Raw genomic sequence first — 20,454 nt, 5'->3', positions numbered from 1 at the left:
CTGTTGGGTAAGTACAACAACTTAAACATACACAACAAGGCAGAAGGAATCTCAGTCACCCCCCAACCACCAAATCTGGATCCATCCCTAGTCAAACACAAGGGAAAAATAGTATGACAAAATAATAGTGAATATGTCTGGGCTATAAAATCAAGGATTTTATACACATATATACTGCTAATGAAGAAAAATCACTAAGTGAAAAACAAAACATTTTTAACAAAGAAGGAGAAAGGAAATGAGCACATAAAATATTCCTGAAATTATAAAAAAATTAATAAGCTCCTTTCCTCATAAAAGAACCCCTGAGTGACAGACTGTTGAACACTCTTGTCCCACTGTTACTTGACCCACGTTCACAATTGGGTCAAGGACACACCTAAGAAACCCTTGAAAGAGGGACAATGTTGGGTTTGTTCAGCCAGGTGTGAAACCTGTCTTTCCCTGACTTCATCCAAGTTCCTGCCTGCAAAGGGATGTAGGAAGAAAGGAAGGAAAGAAGAGAAAGAGAAAGCGAGAGAGAGAGAAAGCGAGAAAGAAAACAAGAAAGCAAGAAAGAAAGAAAGGAAAGGAAGAAAGGAGAAAGCCTTTGCCCTTCCTAGAAATGGCCTTTTTCTTTCGCTTTCATTTCCCTTAAAGGAAAGTCAACACTGGTTGGAAGGCTTTAACACCCAGCCCACCTTTCATCTTCTAAAGAGAAGAATCCATTTGCAGAGGAGCCAAAGACCAGAGGAGCTTCTCCTGCGCCCAGGGCAGCTGAGAACGTGATCCGCGGTGTATCGCCAGCGCCACGTGAGTTTGTTCCTAAACTTGACCTTCCTTGCACGTTGCCATTGACTAGCAACAAGCATAGGAAGAACTCACCCAGTGCAGTCCCAGCGCTGCAGGCGGGGTTGCTCGGGCGCCAGCTCTGCGGGAGGGAAAGAGGCAGGTCTGGCCCTGGGCAGAGCCGGCTCTGCGGCTCCATGTGGATGCAGGGCGGCTGCCAGGCGTGTCCTGGGTCCAGGGCTGCAGCAAAGAGCTGTGCATGTGAGAAGGAAGGATGTGTCCTGCCTCATCTGAGGAAAGGGGATGGAGGTCCTTTTTAGCACTGATAACCCTTCACCAGCCTCTTCCCAGAGGCGCTGGATGGGGTCCCTCCCAGGTCAGGCCCCTCCCTCATGGCCCTCTTCCCCACCTCAGACAGGTCCTGCCCCTGCCCCTCTGGGCATTGGAGAAGCAGAGAAAAGATGGCCCTTGACATATAGACAGCTTACATCCTGAAAGACTGACCCTGGATTAGTTTTGTGTTAACATTTGTTATTCCAAATACTGCAGAGCTGGATTATGTGCAGTAATTAAATGTGGCTCTCAGTTAAAAGCTATTAAATGTAACTGTAAGTCTAAGCATGTTTGTTTATCGTGGATTATTTGTAATGAGTAGCCCACACATGATCTGCCTCAGGGTAACTTTGTACTTGCTGAAAACACAGGGCATGTGGTAATTTTAACCATCACCCCAGGCAACTCTCAGGAATAATCTTTGCAAAGTGTTGATCATCTTCTGCCATCTAGTAGCACTATTCTACTTATTTAGCTTCAAAATTAAAAGGCTTCTTGGTTTTTGTACCTCAGTATAGTCTGAATTAAAAACAAAATCTTTGTAAACTCATTGACTGTTACACAAAGCTTTATCAATATTCAATGTAAGAAGTGATTTCCACAATTCCTCTTGCTTATTCACCTTAAAAATTAAACAGTTATTCCTGAAGTAAAAATGGGTTTGTTCAAGCATAGCAGTGGAATTGCAATTTGGGACAAGCAAGCTCTAGCAAAATCCATAAGCATATCCAAGAAACAAAGAATAGGAACCTTTTTTTAAAGAAAAATGAGGAAGTTGGGATGCATTGTTTTCAAAAAAAGTCCATTGGAGAAAAATAAGATGATGACTGGTTCTCATTGGCTGAGGTGTCTGGGTGGACAGTTCTTGTAGACCTGCTCCTTTGGGGAACTGGTCTTGATGCCTTTCCTGATGATGATTTTCCCTGGGGGGTCTGTCATTGACAAACATTCCTGTAACTGAGCTCCAGTGGTACCACATGAGAGCGCCCCCTTCTGGCCTCCACTTGAGTGAAATTTCCATTTATTAATTTTCACATAACACATTAGTAAAAGGTCTTTTTAGTCCCCCATCTCTTCTCCCAATCCACTATAGAAAAAAGAGAAATTAAAGATAGGAATTGTGTTAAACAAATTCATGTTTTGTTTCTAAGAAAAGATTGTATATACATTATGTTTCTTGGCAACTGACAGCTCACAGTATGCACTGACACAGCCTAACACATTGTCTAACTTACTTGCTGTTGAAAGAGTAAATTAATGCAGGAAACGTTTTTTTAAAATTTCTGAGAACCTACATGTTACCAGTTGTGCAGTAGTGAATCAGGCAAGAATTCTTGTTTTCCATATGATATTGATAAAAATTGAGGCTTAAATTGTCAAGTTCCTTTGTCAAGGTCTCAACAGACAGTAAGTGACTTGAACTCTTGGGTTTGAACCCTGGCAATCAGACTGCAGACCCGCTCTCCATCAGAATTGTCCCTCTCAGCTGTTACAGACAGGCCTCCCAGGCCTGCTCATCATCCTCATGGCATGAGATGTCCCACTTGCTTGCACCCAGGGAGGGAACTGCCACTGCCTCAGGACACAGCCAATCCTCCGCCTACATTCAGAAGTGACCCACCCTGCCTTCGGCATTCTGAATACTCAATTTTGAAACACTACTTATTCAGGGTTTACTAGGTACCAGCATGATTTTTAGGAGCAGAATGAACATTCTGATGTATTTATTCCCCTAGTGACCCTAATGAACCATATATACATTTAGTGCTGCCATTTTACAGAAGGAAACTCTGAGGCCCAGAGAAATGAATCTTTCTGGTGGTCACACAGCTACTGGAGTACAAGCAGGTGTGACTGTTGCATCGTATTGTCTCTAAGAAACTAAAGGGACAGTCAGAGCTCTCTGACTGCTCACTCTGGGTATCATGAAACACCTGATCATCGTGCTGGAAACATTTAAGTAGAATCTGGCCCAGATGTAACACTCTGACAGCTCTATGCAGATGCCCCTGTTGCTTGCCTCTCTCCCACATCAGCCTTAATAATCAAAAATGTGCTGTCATTTCAGTTAGTAAGTTAATGATTGCATGCACGACTTTGTGTAGGTAGCACAAAGCTCTGTCCTGTTGTGTTTGAGGGAGAGCTGGGTGTTTCATCTATCCTTCTTTCTCTCACAGTCACACCTCCTCCAGCCCATTCCTGCTCCCAGCGATCCACTGCATCTCTCCTCACCAAGGTCCCTGATCATATTCCTTTTCCCTTTATGGCTCAGGCCTTTGCTGACTACCCTCTATGTAAACTCTACTTCCCACACATTCTGTCCCATGCCTTATTTGTTTTCTTCAGAGCGTTTACCATCATTTAATAGACACTTAGTGTTTTGCTCCTCCACTTTCTATAGTATCTGCCTTCTCTCTTAGGTTGAGCTCCAGGAGGCAGGGATTTGCATCCATTTTGTTCACTGTTTGATACAAAGCACCTAGAACAGTGTCCAGCACATGGTAGTTTCTCCATAAATATATATCCAGTTACTGAGTGACCAAATCATTCTGGAACTCCTGAAATCTTCTCTGGTCACTCCTCAGCTCCTTCAAGCCCCTTTCTGCCTCTAATTACCCAAAAAGTGATAGTGTTCTCAAGTTTCCATCGGGAGAAGGGTATAGCTTAAGTGGTAGAGTGCAGGCTTAGCATGTCAGAGGTCCTGGGTACAATCCCCAATACCTCCTACAACAATTAAATAAGTAAACCTGATTACCTATACCCATCAGATAATATTATAAGAAAACCTCAGAGACATGTCAGGTCTCCATCATCAATGGCTTGTTTTCTCATCCTATTCACTGTGTGCGTCATGTTGGCAAGGTTGTTCTAGGGTTCATCTGAGTATAACTAATAGAGCGCTCATAAGCTACCTGTATCCGGCCTTGGCACAGTAGACTAGTAGTTATTATTGAAAACATACAAAACATAGAAAATTGATATAAGTTCCACAAGCAAAAAGCTCACGTGCATGTGACTTGTGTGACCATGAGAGGTGAGCTGTTTTCTACTGAGTTGTTGCTCTGGGTTACAGCTTCCCATGGCATCTGGACCCAGCATGATGAACCCTGTCTGTCTGGTGGAAAGACAGAACAGCCAGATGACAGTAAATCCGGATGCACTGAAGATTCTCAACCAGATATCTCAGCCTGTGGTGGTGGTGGCCATTGTAGGGCCATATCGGACGGGAAAGTCCTACTTGATGAACCGCCTGTTGGGACAGAACCATGGTGAGTGCTGCTCAGGGCTGCTCAGGGCCATGTGCTTGGAAGCAGGGATAATGCAGGTGCTGAGCATTCTGCTCCAGGGTCCATCTCAGGAAGAGCCTAACCCCTCCCACTGAAGGGGACTTCAAACTCTCACCACCAAATTTATAAACTCATACCCATTTCTTTATGAAATTTACTCTTTTGTCCATTAACAGAGAATTCCCACACATGTCAAACTACCCACCTCCTTAGTCCTGATCCCATCCACTGCCATCTGCTCAGGGGGCTCACTTGCATTCAGTATTCTCTTCTTTTCTCCTTCATCACTTTTGTCCTAAACCACAGGGGCATTTCAAGCAGCACAGAAATACTATTCAATATGTACTTTTTTTTTTTTAAAAGGAATGGAATGAAGAACGGACAGCAAAATCCCTGGATCCCAAATCTCAGTGGGGCTACTACCCCTTTTTATGGCTTTATTTCATGGGAAAACTTTCATAAATTATACTTTCTCTTTCTCTACATAGTATTTTCTAATATATGAACTAGAACACATGCAGAAGAGGGCATAAATATATGTCTATTATATATATAAAATAAAGTCGATAAAGCAAAGGGATTATCTATTGAGTCACTGCTCAGTTCAAGAAAAAAACATCACCAACCCACAGAAGCCCATGTCACTTGCATCAAACCCTAACTACAGCTAAGCAACATTTTGATTTTTGTGCTGTATTCTTTCAGGCTTCCTGTGTAAACATGAGTTTACAATCTATGTATATGTTTCTGAAATGTAGCTTGGACATGGTATAGGAAGTTGCATGCTGGTATAAATTAGGATCTTGCTTCATACTCTCGCTAAGTTGTTTACAAAGTCGATCTAGTTCATCATATGTGTCTATAATTATTTTCACTGATTGAAGAGCATGCAGTTGGCAGAGGGCACCGCGGTGTACTCACCCACTAGTGCTGATGGACATTTGTATCACGTGCAGCTCTGCTGCTTCATGAATGGTGCTGTTGTGAGAGTCCTTGTGTCTGTATCCTGGTGCCCATGTGCACAGCTTCTTTGTGTGATGTGCCCAGATGTGGACTTGCTGAGTCAAGGAGCCTTTCTGTCTTCAGCCTTTCTAGATGGTATTGAACAAACTTTTAAGCTTCCTATTCAATGTGTATACTTATTAGAAGTAATTTAGAATTCTTCACATCCTCATGAAATTGGTAAAAACACTTTTAAGTTTTGCTGATGTGGTGTGTGTGTAGTCGCATGCTTTTTGCCTCAATACAATTAAATTTGAGCACCTAGTCACACAGTTATTTGTGATTTACATTTCCTATCTCAAGAAGTTGGGGTTTTTCCTACCAAGTTGCCTACTTGTTTCTTCTTCATCTGTAGGACCATCTGCCTACATCCTGCTGAGCATTTCTGTCTGAAAGAAACATTCACCATTTCCTTCCAAATGTCCTCTTCTGTGGCTCAGAGGCTCACAGGATTAGGGGATAGGACATCAGTTCACTAAACTCAAAGGATCTCAGGAATGTTTCATTGTCTCTCTCAGACTCTATGTCTATTTCTTTCTCTCTCTCTAGTTTTTTCCATTCTTCTCTCCTTCTTGCTTTGCAATCTCTCATTGGTTTCAAACAAAACTCACAGTCCTCGTCTTTCTTTTAGAGGAACTCTTGACCACGAATCAAGGAGTTTTCCTTCCTAGGCTGAACATAATTGTCTTCTTCTTTTTTTTTCTTTTGAGGGATTCAAGATTTGAGAACTCTAAGAAAAATATACCAGTCAAGGACTTTCAACAATGTTCTTTTTTATTCTATTTGAGATAATATCAGGCAATAAGGGAGTGATTTCCCTTATGAAGGATATCCCAACACAAGTTATGTTTTAAAACACCTGAACTGTGACCTACCACACCAGTCATATCACAGGAAGAGCAACACACACACACACACACACACACACACATTTGTGCCCAATCAAAGAGGTTGAGCAGAAGCAGGTCACAACTCTCTCCTTGTGATGACTTCTGTCTGGTCCTTACCTGTCTTACTGAGAGTGATGAGCACCAGGTACACCTTGTCTTTTCTCCTGGGGAAGGTCAAGTTGCTCTGCATTGATCAACAAGCAGTCAAGTACGATTATGATGTAGAATAGTGCGTATCATCTCAGGTGTTATTGCCCCTCCATGCAGAACACACCATGTATGGAAACTAAAGGGCCTGAGCCATGCTGAACCACGCTCCCCTCAGTGTGTCATCACATCCATTTCTGTTTTCAGGTGAAGGCGTCGTTGGTAGATGACAGATGCTATAAATCTTGGACAAGATATATTACCAGCAGCATGTCAGGCATACACTTCACATATCTCCCTGTGGGTTTAAGGCTTTGCTAAATAGATGAAAAATTCTGACAGGTCTTTTATGCTTTCCCTTCTATTATATCCTGAGTCAATGAACAAATAACTCATCACTTTAGAGGACGAGACAAAATGGAGGAAAATCCAGAAATAAAGGGGAAGTCAAAGAATCTAGCAAAGCTGACATATCAGTCCAGGTGCTGGAAGGGCACCGATGATCCACTTAAAGGGTAACTGTGGATGCTCAGTGGCAGGAAAGCTACAGGAGCACCAGCAAGGGAGAGTGAACTAGTGAAGAAGGTGGAGGCACCCAGGGAGTGGCCAGAGCAACAGCCAGGCAGCCATTGTAACTCCTGCAGCCTGAGGGGAGAGGCAGTGAGTGGAACCAGAATGTGCCAAAGACCAGAGCTACTGGGCAGAGCTAAATTAAAGGATATGTGACCAAGAGAGAGGAGCAGAGGCCTTGGGTCACTGTGGGTCACCTGGGTGGAAGAAAATCCAGGCACCTGCTGCTAATCAAAACTGGTTCATCTCCATCAGAAAGTGGAGGAAGGCAGCTCTTCGGTGTCAGATAAAAATAGAAGGGTTAATAGAGTTTAAATTAATCTCAGAATGTGGCAGTTTGAGCCATTAATGGTAGGAGGTGAACAAGTGACAGGAAGTGTTTCTTGAGGTGGTTCTGAAGAGGTACATAAGTTGGATTTGCTGTTCTTGCTGAAATGGAGGAACCTCCCTTTCAGAAAGGCTCCCACGTGCAGACAAGGATAGCCAAGGTAAGCTGTGCTCAGCCCGGACCTTCTGCTGTCACTGCGCACTGTTTCTTCTCTTCCTTTGCAGGTTTCTCTCTGGGATCTACGGTGAGGGCTGAAACGAAGGGCATCTGGATGTGGTGTGTGCCCCACCCCTCCAAGGAGAGCCACACCCTGGTCCTTCTGGACACCGAGGGCCTGGGTGACGTGGACAAGGTAGTGAGGAAAATCTTTGCTTTTGATAGTCAACTTATATTTTAACTATTTTAGTTTTAAGTTTTGGAGGGAGGTGATTGTTTTTTTTTTTTTTCCTTTGAATACAGGTACTAGTGATCTTGACCCAGGCCCCCCTGCATGCTAAGCACATACTCTACCACTGAGCTCTACAATGCCCTTCCACTTACATTATATTTTCCCTTCTCAATTTAAATTTAATGACATAATACTATATTGCAAACCCAATGTTGAATAATGAGGCTAAATTCTCATCCCTTGAATCTATTTTTTAATAAATTAAATACTTTGAGTATTATTGAGAGATCTTACTTTTTACACTGGGGTGAAAGAGACAAGTTAGCAAAGACTTACTGGGCATCAGAATTCCAGGGCTTGTGTTCAGTGCCACAGACATCGCCGTGAGTGAGGTCTGGGCCCAGGGCCTCGTTGGGGAGATAAGAAATATACAGAGTTATCAGGACAGGGAACCATGGGTACCGAAAGTGAGAACCTACCCCTGCAGCTCAGGTTTGGGTACACAGCCTGCTGGAAGGTGTAACCCATGCGAACATGGAAATCTAAAAGTTAAGATGTGTGCAGTTAAAGGGTTTAGAGGCAGAAATCTGGAAAATAGGGTTTCAGTGAAACACGCTATTTCAATTATCTCCAGAAAAGTTTCAGCCACATCAAGGGCATTCGTGAAAATTTTACTCCAAGCATTTGGGCTGTGAGGAGAGATTCATCAATGACGTCTATAAACAGTGTGCTCGGCCCCCCAAAAGCACTTCACATGGGGTAATTGTAGAAGTTCTGGTTTTACAGTCCTGCTTGCAGTCATCTTTTCCCCTTTATATAAGTCTGAGTCTATGTCAAATTTAGTGGCCGTGAACCTTTAGCTTTCATTACTGCAGAAAAGAGCTGTGATATGAATTCAGACATTCTGAATTTAAACATTCAGGTTGAAATATTCAACAATCACCTCGGTGTCAGCCAAAAATGATCTACAGTACCAAATAGTCCATAGTTTGCATAACCCTCTTCTTCTTACCTTATTGCATTTGTCAAGGAACCAGAACATAGCAAATTGTAACCTGATAGCAGACGAACACCTGCTGCCCTCACTACATGTCGTGATAGGATCTGACTCCCTTCCAAGGCCACTCAGGACTTGCTCTCATCTCGTTTTCAGCCTCACCATCTCCTAGCACCGCCATGAGCACCATTTCAGACAAATAAATTAGCCCTGTGATTCCTCTGTGGGATTGCAGTTCCTGGCAGTACTGATTCACTTCTCCCATTCCTTCAATCTGCACTAGCCCTTTCTCTTCCACAAACCCACATCCCTTCAGTTCTTTGAAGCCCAGTTATTTTCAGCTGAATGCCATCACCTCTCTGACAAACATAACGACTTCTGGCTCTCAATTCAGAGTACTTTTTTTTTGGTCTTTATTTTATTTTATTTTTTTCATTCCACCTTTGTCCTTCACATGAGAACATGTGGATCCACTCCAGGCAGTTTATCATCTTGGATACATTTATATGTTCGCACATGTTATTGGCACCTCTAGAAAGCCATGTCACTGGTGCTAGGGACTGTCCTTTGGAGCTTTATAGCCACACAAGCAAATGCATTATCTGGTGTTTTCTAGACACACAATGAACAGCTGATGAGTTTAGGTAAGTGGCATTTGTGACCCTAATGCAGCCCATAATCAAGAGAAATTTGCAAAAGCATCATTGCCCCCTTATTGCTTAGATTCTATGTGCCAGGCAGTGTATTAAACACGTGACACACATTTACGATGTCATTCCGTTCTGCTAAAAGATAATGCGACTGAGGCCCTGAGAGGGGAACACGTCATCATGGCAAAGGTTTGGGTTTAGCATTGTTTTAAAGTTTATTTTCCTTGCTGTCCTGTTGAGTTACGGTACAGCTGACAGAAAATGACCAAGCGATTGAGAGAATGGGGACCCCACTGCTTTCTAGGGTGACTCCAAGATCGACTCGTGGACCTTCACCCTGGCCGTGCTTCTGAGCAGCTGCTTTGTCTACAACAGCATGAGCACCATCAACCACCAGGCCCTGGAGCAGCTGCAGTATCCTTCCCAGACTGAAAGCCCTGGGTCCAGTTCACTGAGTCGGAGGGAATGGATGCTGAGCCTGCTTCTCCTTTCCCATGACTCCGTTCTCATGGCTTAGAAGGGGGAATGGGGCAGAGAGGAATGCTGATAAAACTTGCTTTGGGGGGCGATCTGGAAATTGTGTTGCGGGGCACCTCTCATTCCTTAGCTAAGATCCCAGCTACGTGACCGAACTCACTAATCTGATCAGGACAAAATCCCCGTGCATCTCTGATGATGGAGAGGACTCAGCTGATTTTGTGAGTTTCTTTCCAGACTTCGTGTGGGCTGTGCGAGATTTCATGCTGGAGCTGGAGTTTGATGGACACCCCATTACTGAAGATGAGTACCTGGAGAATGCCTTGAGGTTGATTCCAGGTATCAGAGCCTGGCCAGGCTGCTGGGGGGGTCAGGAGGTCATGGGGTCTGCAGAGCCCTGCCACCCAGTATGTGACCTCAGTCTTTATTTGAGATTGGACTTGTGCTGGGTGAATAACAAGTGTCATGGCTCCAGTCATTATTCTTGTGGAAAAACCCCAGTGGTCAGAGTTTAAGTTCACAGAGGAAATTTAGAATCCAGTATTAGACCAAATGATTTCAGGAAACTTCATGCCATGAAAAAGTGAGGCTCACACATTTATGTTCCATATGAAGTGTTTCTCCTTTTCTGAGCAAAATAGCTCATCAATACAGAAATTGGTAAACACAAGAACTAATCTTTGAAATACTCTTCTCCCTGTACATTGCACTTGCCCATATAGCCACACCCCTCATACACAGGCTGTTTGTACACTGAAAATTTCATAAATAGCATAGCCATATTCTTCCAGGAAGACTGTCCAATGCCTCGTTTCATCTCTCTCATAACAACACACTTCATTCTAGACCTTGCCCGACACATGATATAATAAATTAATTTCTCAACTTACATTTAACAGAGAGGATAATGGTGGCACCCAAAAGCAATATGCATTTGGTGTATTTAATCATTTATTCATCCTTTCAATAAACATTTATTGAACTGCTGTCATATGCCCAGAGATGCTCTGTATAATACTGTCACGTCCAATATAAAAGAATGCAGAGGACTGCTGATGTCTAAGCTTCACGTAAGCTAGTCTCACCATGAGAGGGTGTACACTGAAGCCATTTCCAAATATATTTACACCATGTGTATTTTTTGACTCTGATCTTATAAAGCTGTTCATTTACTGTCCTGAGTATTATCTGCTCTCCACATGTGATCTTCCCAGCAAGGTCATATATATCCTGACCATGGCGTTACTTAACTGCCCACATTTCCTGTCTGTTCACAGGGTCTGTCATGTCAGAAATACATTTCTGACAAGTTTTGTATTAATGTATCTTTGTAGAAAAGTCTAATAACGAGTTGAATCTGCTGCACATCATGCAAGAACTGAGGAAAATAATCATAAGATTTTTCATTTGGAACAGATCCTCTCCTTCTTGTTCAGAAGCACTTCCTACACTCTTAGCTCTGTACCAAAAACAAGACAAAAGAAAATTAAAAACAGGGAGGGAGGTTTCCATGCCCAGGTTAGATTAGCATAAGTTCAATTTGCATGATTCAATAAAAGGAGATTTACAGGCAGGGGAGCTACAGGGATGCAAAGCTCCCTGGAAAGGAAAGTCCTCACCCCCTGACCTGAAGTCTGTTTCTTCAGTGTTTATTCTTTCTTCACTTCTGCAGGCAAGGATCCCCAAGTCCAACATTCCAACATGCCCAGAGAGATGATCAGGAGTTTCTTTCCAAAACGGAAGTGCTTTGTCTTTCACCGGCCTGTCACCTCCAGAAAACTATTAGTCCATATGGAGAAGTGCCAGATGACCAACTGGATGAGAGTTTTCAGATGCAGTGCAAAGATTTCTGTTCCTATATCTTCACCCATGCAAAATCCAAGACCCTAGGAGAGGGGGTCACGGTCACTGGGGGAGGTGAGTCTTTCATTGCAGCCTCTCCCTCTGTGGGTCAGAGTGTGTGATGGAGCTGTGAGCACACTCTGGGTTTGTCAGCAATTGTGTTTCCTTTTGTATGTAATGTGGGAAAGTAGATGTTCATGCCACACACTGAAATGCATGCTTCTTCACTAAAATTTTCCTACATCAATGTTGTTGAAGCCTGTCAACCCTCATAATACTATTACAGTAATAGTATAAGGACAGGAACCTGTTAAGTTAGGAAAAATGCACATTGATGAGACGTCTGATGGGATAAGTGTTGGAAGTGAAGATACACAAGATGTTCTGTGAGTTTGCATGAATGAGGAAACAAATACCAGGTCATGAACCATGTAGACTCACTGAGTGAGAGACAAATGCATACTCAGTCTCACGTCCCATGCTGGCTTCATGCATTTGCCCCCTGGGCAGTCACACGGGGCCCTTTTCTGAGATGGGCCCTTCTTGGTTTAGTATTTCTGCAACTGTCTTGAAATTGTTGATGACACTTTTAAATGGGGACCACACTTTCAATACAAATAGTGCCCACAAACTGTGTACCTTACTTATGTGTGTAATTAGTTCTGTTTATTCTACTACACTGGGAAAGGATGTTCTTGGAGACCCTTGAATATTTTGTTCGAGGTCTTTCACCTAATATTATAATGTGATGCATTTGAGAATCATAAGATGGAGTGAGTAGGAGACACAGTGATGTTATTATAAAGAAGAGGATTCATGGAAGAAAGAGAAGAAGGAGACAAGGCTGAAGACAAGATGAAGATGAGAAGAAAGTGAAAGAAAAATAAATTCAGTCAAAGCCTAGTGATTTTTAGAATGCAGATCTCTAAAGCTAAAAAAAACACAAACAAACAAACCTGTAAGAACTGTCTCTGCTGCCCTAAATATCCTGTGTCCATCAGGGCTGGGGACGCTGGCGGTGGCCTATGTGGACACCATCAACAGTGGGGCAGTTCCTTGTTTGGAGAACGCAGTGATGACTCTGGCGGAGCGTGAGAACTCAGCGGCTGTGGAGAAGGCATCCGCACACTACAGCGAGCAGATGGCCCAGCGCGTGACCCTCCCCACGGACACGCTGCAGGGGCTGCTGGAGATGCACGCAGCCTGCGAGAGGGAAGCCATCGCAGTCTTCATGGAGCACTCCTTCAAGGATGACAAGCGGGAGTTCCAGAAGAAACTTGTGGTAACGTATCTTAGAAGATCTCCTTCTTCTGGAATGATCCCAGACTCCCTCTTTTGTCCCCATGGCTCGTGTGCTATTCATCATAAAATGAGTTTTGATTCTTCTGACTGACAAGCCTCTGTGGGCTACAGTTCATCCTTTTTGTAAAAGATGGGCTTTTATTTCGGACTGTGAAACATGAATTACCCTCTGCTTAGCAGTGTAAGTTAACACACATTTAGTGGTTTCCGTTCCTTCAGGTCAACTCCCAGCCCAGGGCAGTGGGTGGTCTTCTCAGTGCACTGTGGCTGGAGATGAGGGCTTGTTCCTCACATAGAGGCTCTGTGGAACAGCCCTCCGTCTTTGATGCAGCCATGGTGCATTGCATCCGTGTCTTTTTTCTGATCTCTCTGACTTCCTCTTCTGCTACCAACAGGGGAAAACACCTTTGAAAGGGCCTGTGATTAGGTAATGTCCACTCGGGTAATCTCCATTTCATAGAGTCAGCCTGTGCCGCATAACATAATTTAAACACGGGATGAGTGTTCATTGTATTCACAAGTCTCGGGACTCTGCAGAGTGTGGACACCAGTGGGGACAATCCTTGGAGATCACAATTCTCCTTGCCATAGTCACCTTTATGGAAAGTTTGACTTTTGACCATCCTACAAGTTACAATTATCTTAGTTCACATAGGGCAAAGCCTGCTCAATTGTAATTTATCAGTATATGCAAAAAAGCCTGTTCCTATATTTTCACACGCACAAATCCTCAATCAAAAATTAATCCATGAAGGGTTCAGAACTCTGGTTAGTGTGTGGTTAATTCATTAATAGGCAAGTGACTTGCTAAGTATATATTTAATCCATAGCTCCCAAGTTTGCAGAAGAAACTCTACTTCAACTCATAAACAAAATTTCATTTGTGTTGTGGGTGAATGGCTGGCTGTTAGTCCTACTACTGTTAAGGGAATCATGGACATCACACCTGCCAAACCCATCATTTCACAGGTGTGGAGTCTGAGCCCACAGGGGTTCAGAGACTTCCCACAAGCCACACAGAGAGCTGGTCAGAACTGGGGATAGAACTAGTCTCCTGACTCCATGTTTATTACTCTACATCTCCTGCACCCTGATGCTGTCAGACTGCTTCTTCCAAAGGACCACAGTTGGTCTTTCTCTCTAACAGCTTCTTTCTATTGGATTTCCCCACATTTCCCTGGCAGGTCAACATCCAAAAAAAGAAGGAAGAATTCTTGGTGCAGAATGAAGAGGTCTCTGTCAAATACTGTCAGGCTGAGCTTCAGAAACTTTCAGAGCTCCTGATGGAAGGTTTTAAGGAAGGAACTTTCTTTGCTCCTGGAGGACACAAGCTCTACTTAGAAACAATGGACAAGCTGGAACAGGGCTATATGCTGGTGCCCGGGAAAGGGGTCAAGGTGAGGAGTAACGGGGTGGGAAAAGAACAGCAGATTGGAGTCAGAGGTTCTGTTCTGATTCATGTGGTTTCCATGTCCTGCCTTGTGCAGAGGCCACTATCTGGTGCTTTGGACCAGGTCACCAGGAGGCTGACTGTGGAGCCCTGGGGGCCTTTAGTGTAGGTTTGCTGGTGAGGGAAGTAAGACTCCAGAAGACCCTGGGATGTTGGCCACCCACTGGTGGGGGAGGCCAGGTCCCAGGGCTAGTGCCAGCCAACCCAGAGGGCAAAGCCAGGTCCCAGATGTGGCTGCAGGACCCAATGGTCCCAGAGCATGCGTTGGGCCACTGTTGGTTAGATCCCGTTCCTGACACATTTTGTTGCTGAGTCTGGGTTGTCCTGAAGCTTGTGTTGCCCTGCTCGTTGGGCAGAGCCTGAGCCTAGGTGTTCTGGCAGAATCGGGCCTGCTGGTGGGGGGCTGGGTCTGCAGGGTAAAGGACTGAGGCTTTGTTGTGGCTGGTGTCTTCCCACTAATGGGTGGAGCTGGGCCCATGGTCTCTGGCTGGAGGGCAGTGCCCTGGGTGCTTCAGGTGAAGTCCTGTACGCTGGTGTGAGGGGCTTGGTCAGGATCCCGTGTGGAGGTGGCTGTGGGCTCAGGAGGTCCTAAGGTAGCCTGTCTGCTGATGGGTGGGGCTGTGTCCATGCTGAGCTAGGTGCTAGCCCTCAGGCATCCCAGCACTGTCACCTGCAGACCATTGGGTCAGGGTGGTGCTGGATCTTGGGGCTAAAATGCTGGAGAGAAAATTCCAAAATGGTGATTGCCAGCAAGATGTCCACAAGGTAGAAGGAGCTCCCCAAAGGGGGCCACCAGTGTCCCTGCCCCTGGGTGAGCTGCAGGTGCCCTATGCCTCTCTGGGACACTCTCCAGAATCTGAAAGTAGATCTGATCCTGGCTCCCCAAATTACCGCTTCTGCCCTGGGTCCTGGGTCCTAGGCCCTGGGTCCCAGTCCCTGGGTCCCGGATCCCTGGTCCAGGCCCGTTTGAGGTTCTGTGTGTGCCCTTTAAGGGTAGAGTCTTGGGGGAAGGATACAGCTCAAGGGGAAGAGGACAGAGCTCAAGCGGTGGAGCACATGCTTAGCCTTCACAAGTTCCTGAGTTCGATCCCCAGTACCTCCTTGAAAGCTAAATAAATAAGTAAACCCAGTGACACCCCTCAAAAATAAATAAATAAGTGAAGCATTTTAAAAAACCTGTTACCAATCAAAACAAAAGCAATATACAAGCAAACAAAAGAGAGCAGTCCTTATTTCCATCATCCTTCTGGGACTCCTGGAAGTGAGCCCCACTGGCCGTCCCTCTGTGATTCTCCTTGGGCTAGACCTCTTATTGGGGATCCCAGTTGAGGTTTAGACCCTTCGCTCCTCTGGGAGAAAGTCTGCAGGTCTCATTATTCTCCCAGTTGTGAATAATCCACCCAGGGGAAGGGATTTGTCTACATTGAAGCTCCACACCTCTTACCTACATCCTTGTGGTTCCTTCTTTGTGCTTTCAGTTGTATGAGATATTTTCTGATAGGTTCTGGTCTTTTTCGTGGATGGTTGTTTTGCAAATAGTTGTGTTTTGGTTGACCTGTGAGAGGAGGTGATCTCAGGTTCTTTCTGCTTTGCTGAGTTGCCTAGACAATCAATGTAGGAATCAGAACAATGATGTTGGTACCGCTGTCATCCTCATTATCAAATTGAGAAAATGATGCATGAAAATGTAATCTGCCAGCGATCACATCGCCCTCAAGTGGTAGAGCTGGTGGGGCAGCTGCATGTACTCAGCAGCCGTTCAGAGCTCAGAATAAGGCTCAGGAAAGCTTCCTGGAAGAGGAGACAGAATGTACAAGTTGAAGTTAAAAAAATGGAATTATAATAAAGAAAGATTAGATGAGCATTATTCAGAAGGAAAACGATGGGCAGGTGCTGCGGTTGCAGGCAATGGAGGATGGTTGTTTGTAGAGCTGCACATGATCCTGACATCTGTGACACTGTGGGATCCTTTGAAATATGAAGATTTCACGGGGTCCGATTTGTAGTTTTACAGAAATAAAATTTCCCCTGTAATAGACTAGATCTTGGCTGCCTGACAAATCCTTGCTTCTTGCTGCTTCCTCAGGCAAATGAGGTCCTTCACAGCTTCCTGCAGTCCCAAGCAGGAGTGGAGGAAGCCATCCTGAAAGCAGACAAATCCCTCACTGATTGGGAGAATGCCATGGCAGGTACGGGGCAGGGATGAGCCCACAGACGGGAAGGTGGTTCCCGTGATGCTCTTTGGTGTGACAGCAAACACATCCTAACACCAGGGACTTCTTTTCCTTCTGTGGGAGCTCTCTGATATGTCTGAAGGCAACTCCGGGAGGTTGGGTTGCATGTAGGTCTGATCAGTGCCTTTCCATCCCATGCTGAAGCGTGTCTTCCTGATGTGGATAGAAGGCATGTTCAGATTCCCTCCTGCCATTTTAAAGTCACTTTAGTGGCTGAGCTCAGGAGGGTACAGTTCTGCATAACTGATATTTCTTCCCTCTTGAAAATTGCTATGAAACAGTTGAACGTGCCCAGAAGGAGGCCGCTGAGAGGGAACAAGAATTGCTAAAGGAGAAACTGAAAGAGCAACAGCAAAAACTGGAGATGCAGGAGCGAAGCATGAAGGAGAATCTAGCTCAGCTGGAAGAGAAGATGGATAGGGAGAGAGAAGACCTTCTGAGACAGCAGGACCGTTTGCTGGAGCACAAGCTGAAGGTAGGCCTTGAGGGGCCTGGGTGGCACCTGATGGATGACACCCCAGCTCCTTGGGAAGAAAGGAGCATAAATTCTACCTAAAGTCAAATCCCAGAGGGAAATCCATTGTAACATCTAAGAGATGTGGGAAAAGGAAGAGGCTTATGTCTGTAAGACTCAGCACTTCCTGTAGTCTTAGGTTTCACAGGGTCCAAATTAAATTACCTGGGATCCTAGGCTGCTATTTGTGGTGACTATAGGATCCCACTTGCCCCCAAGTGAACAGGACTTCGGTCCTTTAGTTCTTAGGGCTTTTAGTACAACCATCAGAGGCGTGAAATAGACCTGCCCCTGAAAGTACCAGATTGTGCCTTGTAGAAAGTACTGGAGGCTGAAAGCTCTAAAATTTGCAGCCTTTGGTTCCAGATCCACCTGACTCATGTTATACACCTTGAGTCAATGCATTCTTTGTCCCAAACTGGACTTCGGTGGCCAGTGTTCCAAAGAGAGTTAGCAGTTGCCATTATCTGTGACATATGTGTGGTCGTCTTACCTCAGGGCAATAGGAAGTAACTGCAACTCACCTACATTCCCTCCCGAAGTGCATTCTTAGGCCTGGAGCACATGAGTGAGACAGTTCTCAGGCCTGACATGGGCCCATCTCTCCCACCCAGTGACATGGTGTTGAGGGATCGTGGGAAGCTGTAAACCCTGCCCAGGTCCAAATGTTTGCAAATATTGGCCAAACATCAGAAAATATCTCAGGGACAGAGAAACAGACACACGTGCTTAGCTGATACAGCTGTTAGATACACAACGCTGACTCCTGGTGTTTTCAAATGGGTGTTTTCTCTCCTTTTCACAGATGCAAAGAGAACTACTTAGAGATGGATTTAAAAAGAAAGCTAAGGCATTAACTACTCAAATAAATAAACTAAAAGAAAACATTCAAAGAACCAGAAACAAGTCAATAGTGGCCCAAGTTGCGGCGAGCTTTGCATTACTTACCTTGTTCCTGGTCATTAAAAAGTAGCTGGTTTGGGGCTGAAAATGCTCAGTGAGACTTCTAAAAGGCCTTAGAATTCCTCTTAAGTATATTTTGGAAGATTTCTTATGTTTGAATAGAGTAACAGTTTAGCTCATTTAAAATATATGTGTCATGGTACTTTCGTTCAAGGAAAATTTAAAAATAAAAAATGATTACCAAAGAGATACTGAAGTTATTACCAGGGCTTGATGTCAAAAAGAACAAAAAATGGATTGAATTAGTTAATTTGAAGAGATGTAAAAGAAGCTGGAAGACAATGATGAGTTATAGAAAACCTTTAAGAAAAGCAAAACAACAAACAGTAAGAGGACGTACATTCGCCGTCGGTGATACCAGCACAGAGGTCACCTCTTTAAACTATAACAAGCCCTTATGACTCAGTGAGGAGAGAGCAACAAACACATTTTTTAAAATCAGCAAAAATATGTGAAGAGAATAAAAGTATTTAATTTCACTGACTCTCTGTGCAGAAGAGATGAAAAAGATTATACTGTACAGCACAGGTAAACAGATACATGACCTTGTGGTACCTCACAGCGAAAACAAATGTAACCATGAATATATGTATGCCGTGTATAACTGAGAAATTGTGCTCTAAACTGGAATTTGACACAAAATGCAAAATGATTATAACTCAATAAAAAGAATGTTAAAAAAACCCTTCACTCACTCTAAAATATGCACAAAGTAAAATTACCGAGTACGTGTGTCAGCTCTCAGATGGGCCAGAAATTCGTGGTTTGCCATGACACTGGCGGGCAAGGGTTCCAGGAATCCAGTGGTGTTTGATCTCCACCAGGGAGAATGCCAACAGTGCCAATGTACATCCAAATTTTAAATTCAAATACTGTTGTTCCAGCAAGACAGCATTTGGGAATTCATTTTATAGATTTTTTGACCCAAATTGAAAATGGCATATGTAGTAGTCTGTTTGTTGCAAGACTGTTGAAATTCCACAAGACTAGAAACAACTTTCAAGTGTTGTCACATACTGGGGAGGTCAGTCCCCAGACACATGTACAAAGGACTACTCTGCACTCACTGAAATGAAAGAGGAGCTTGATTTGTGCTAACATGGGGAATATCCAAGGTGTATCTTTCATAAGTAGAAAAAATAAATATGCAGGAAGCGTGTGTAGTTGTAGTACTGACTTTGTAAAAAAATAAATATATGCACATGTTATCATGAATCTCCAGAAAATATAAGAGAACCTGGTACCCATGAGCTGAAGTCTCCTGGGTTGTTGGCTAATGTGGTCCCTAAACACCAACCCCAAATTCATAAAGATGATGATTTCAAAAGGAAATTACACTTCAAAGTCAACTGAATATTTTAGGAATTCTTCCTAGTTGTCTAGGGCTTAAGACCCCTGTGGTTAGAATCAAATGCTTGTAATTCCACAACTGCACATAAATCTGACTCTGGGAGTTGGCTCACAGAACACAGACATCACTAAGCACCCCAGCTTCCTCACTCACTACCCATTATGTGTTAGTATCTGTTCCTCCCGCCAGTCTCCTGTTTGCTGATGTCTTGAGCCTGGATGAGGCGTCCCCCTCTGTGCTGCCTATTGCCCCAGGTTGCCCTCATACTATATGACTTGTTATATAAATTTGAACTTGAAATGGCCTATTTATACTTGCCTCCCCTGCCATGTCAGGAACTCATCTACGGGACGGTCTTCCACACTGTGTACTTACCTCCCACCACAAAGCTCACCACATGAACACTGGGGTTTCCCTCAATACAAGTAAAGAAACACATAAGCTGCCACCCAGAAGGGCCCCCAATTCCCATTTCCTTATCATGTTTACTGTTGCCCAGGGGTCTCAAACTAAGGGACACAGTTTTAGGAACTAGTGCTCAAGGGAAGTAAGTGCATGCACACCCACCTACACCCGCCGCCGTCCTCTCTATGGGATAGGCCACTCCGTGTTCTCTGGGTTCCTCAAGATTTCCTCCCATGAAACTTACCCAGCAAGGAAGCAACCTCCATCTGTGACTCACAGAAAAAGGATATGAATTAAAAGAGTGAAGAAAGAGCCCATCACTTGCAAACTTTTCATGTCCACCTTCATTCCTCAATCTGGTCAAGGAGCGTCTCTTAATATAAAAGTCTGCTTTTGACATGAGGATTGATTTCTCACTGAACATGATGCCCGCAGGCTGACAGACTGTGGAATCTACAGTCATAGTTCTGCTTTCCTGATGGCTGTGAACTGATGCTGAGTTGCCATTTCCCTGACCAAAGCCACTGGAATAAGTCCCACCACTGGTCCAGCCCCC

The 20,454-nt window shown here is 44.2% G+C and overlaps 1 protein-coding gene and 1 pseudogene across 1 annotated transcript; both read left to right on the top strand.

Annotated features, from left to right (window-relative positions):
* Positions 1 to 662: 662 nt before the first annotated feature.
* On the top strand, positions 663 to 18,825 carry LOC106730863 (guanylate-binding protein 6-like). The gene is given in 12 exon segments (XM_032494746.1): positions 663 to 792; positions 4,175 to 4,370; positions 7,550 to 7,677; positions 9,665 to 9,774; positions 9,980 to 10,176; positions 11,510 to 11,635; positions 11,638 to 11,754; positions 12,681 to 12,961; positions 14,166 to 14,378; positions 16,518 to 16,620; positions 16,947 to 17,140; positions 17,985 to 18,825. Coding segments are annotated over 11 exon segments (1,827 nt in total). The 5' UTR covers positions 663 to 792; positions 4,175 to 4,180; the 3' UTR covers positions 18,153 to 18,825.
* Positions 761 to 20,454, top strand: part of LOC116668139 — a 102,345-nt pseudogene continuing 82,651 nt past the window's right edge.

The sequence above is a fragment of the Camelus ferus genome, chromosome 13 (assembly GCF_009834535.1).
Source record: "Camelus ferus isolate YT-003-E chromosome 13, BCGSAC_Cfer_1.0, whole genome shotgun sequence".
NCBI classification, from domain to species: Eukaryota; Metazoa; Chordata; class Mammalia; order Artiodactyla; family Camelidae; genus Camelus; species Camelus ferus.
This window is presented reverse-complemented; position numbering and strand designations above follow the sequence as displayed.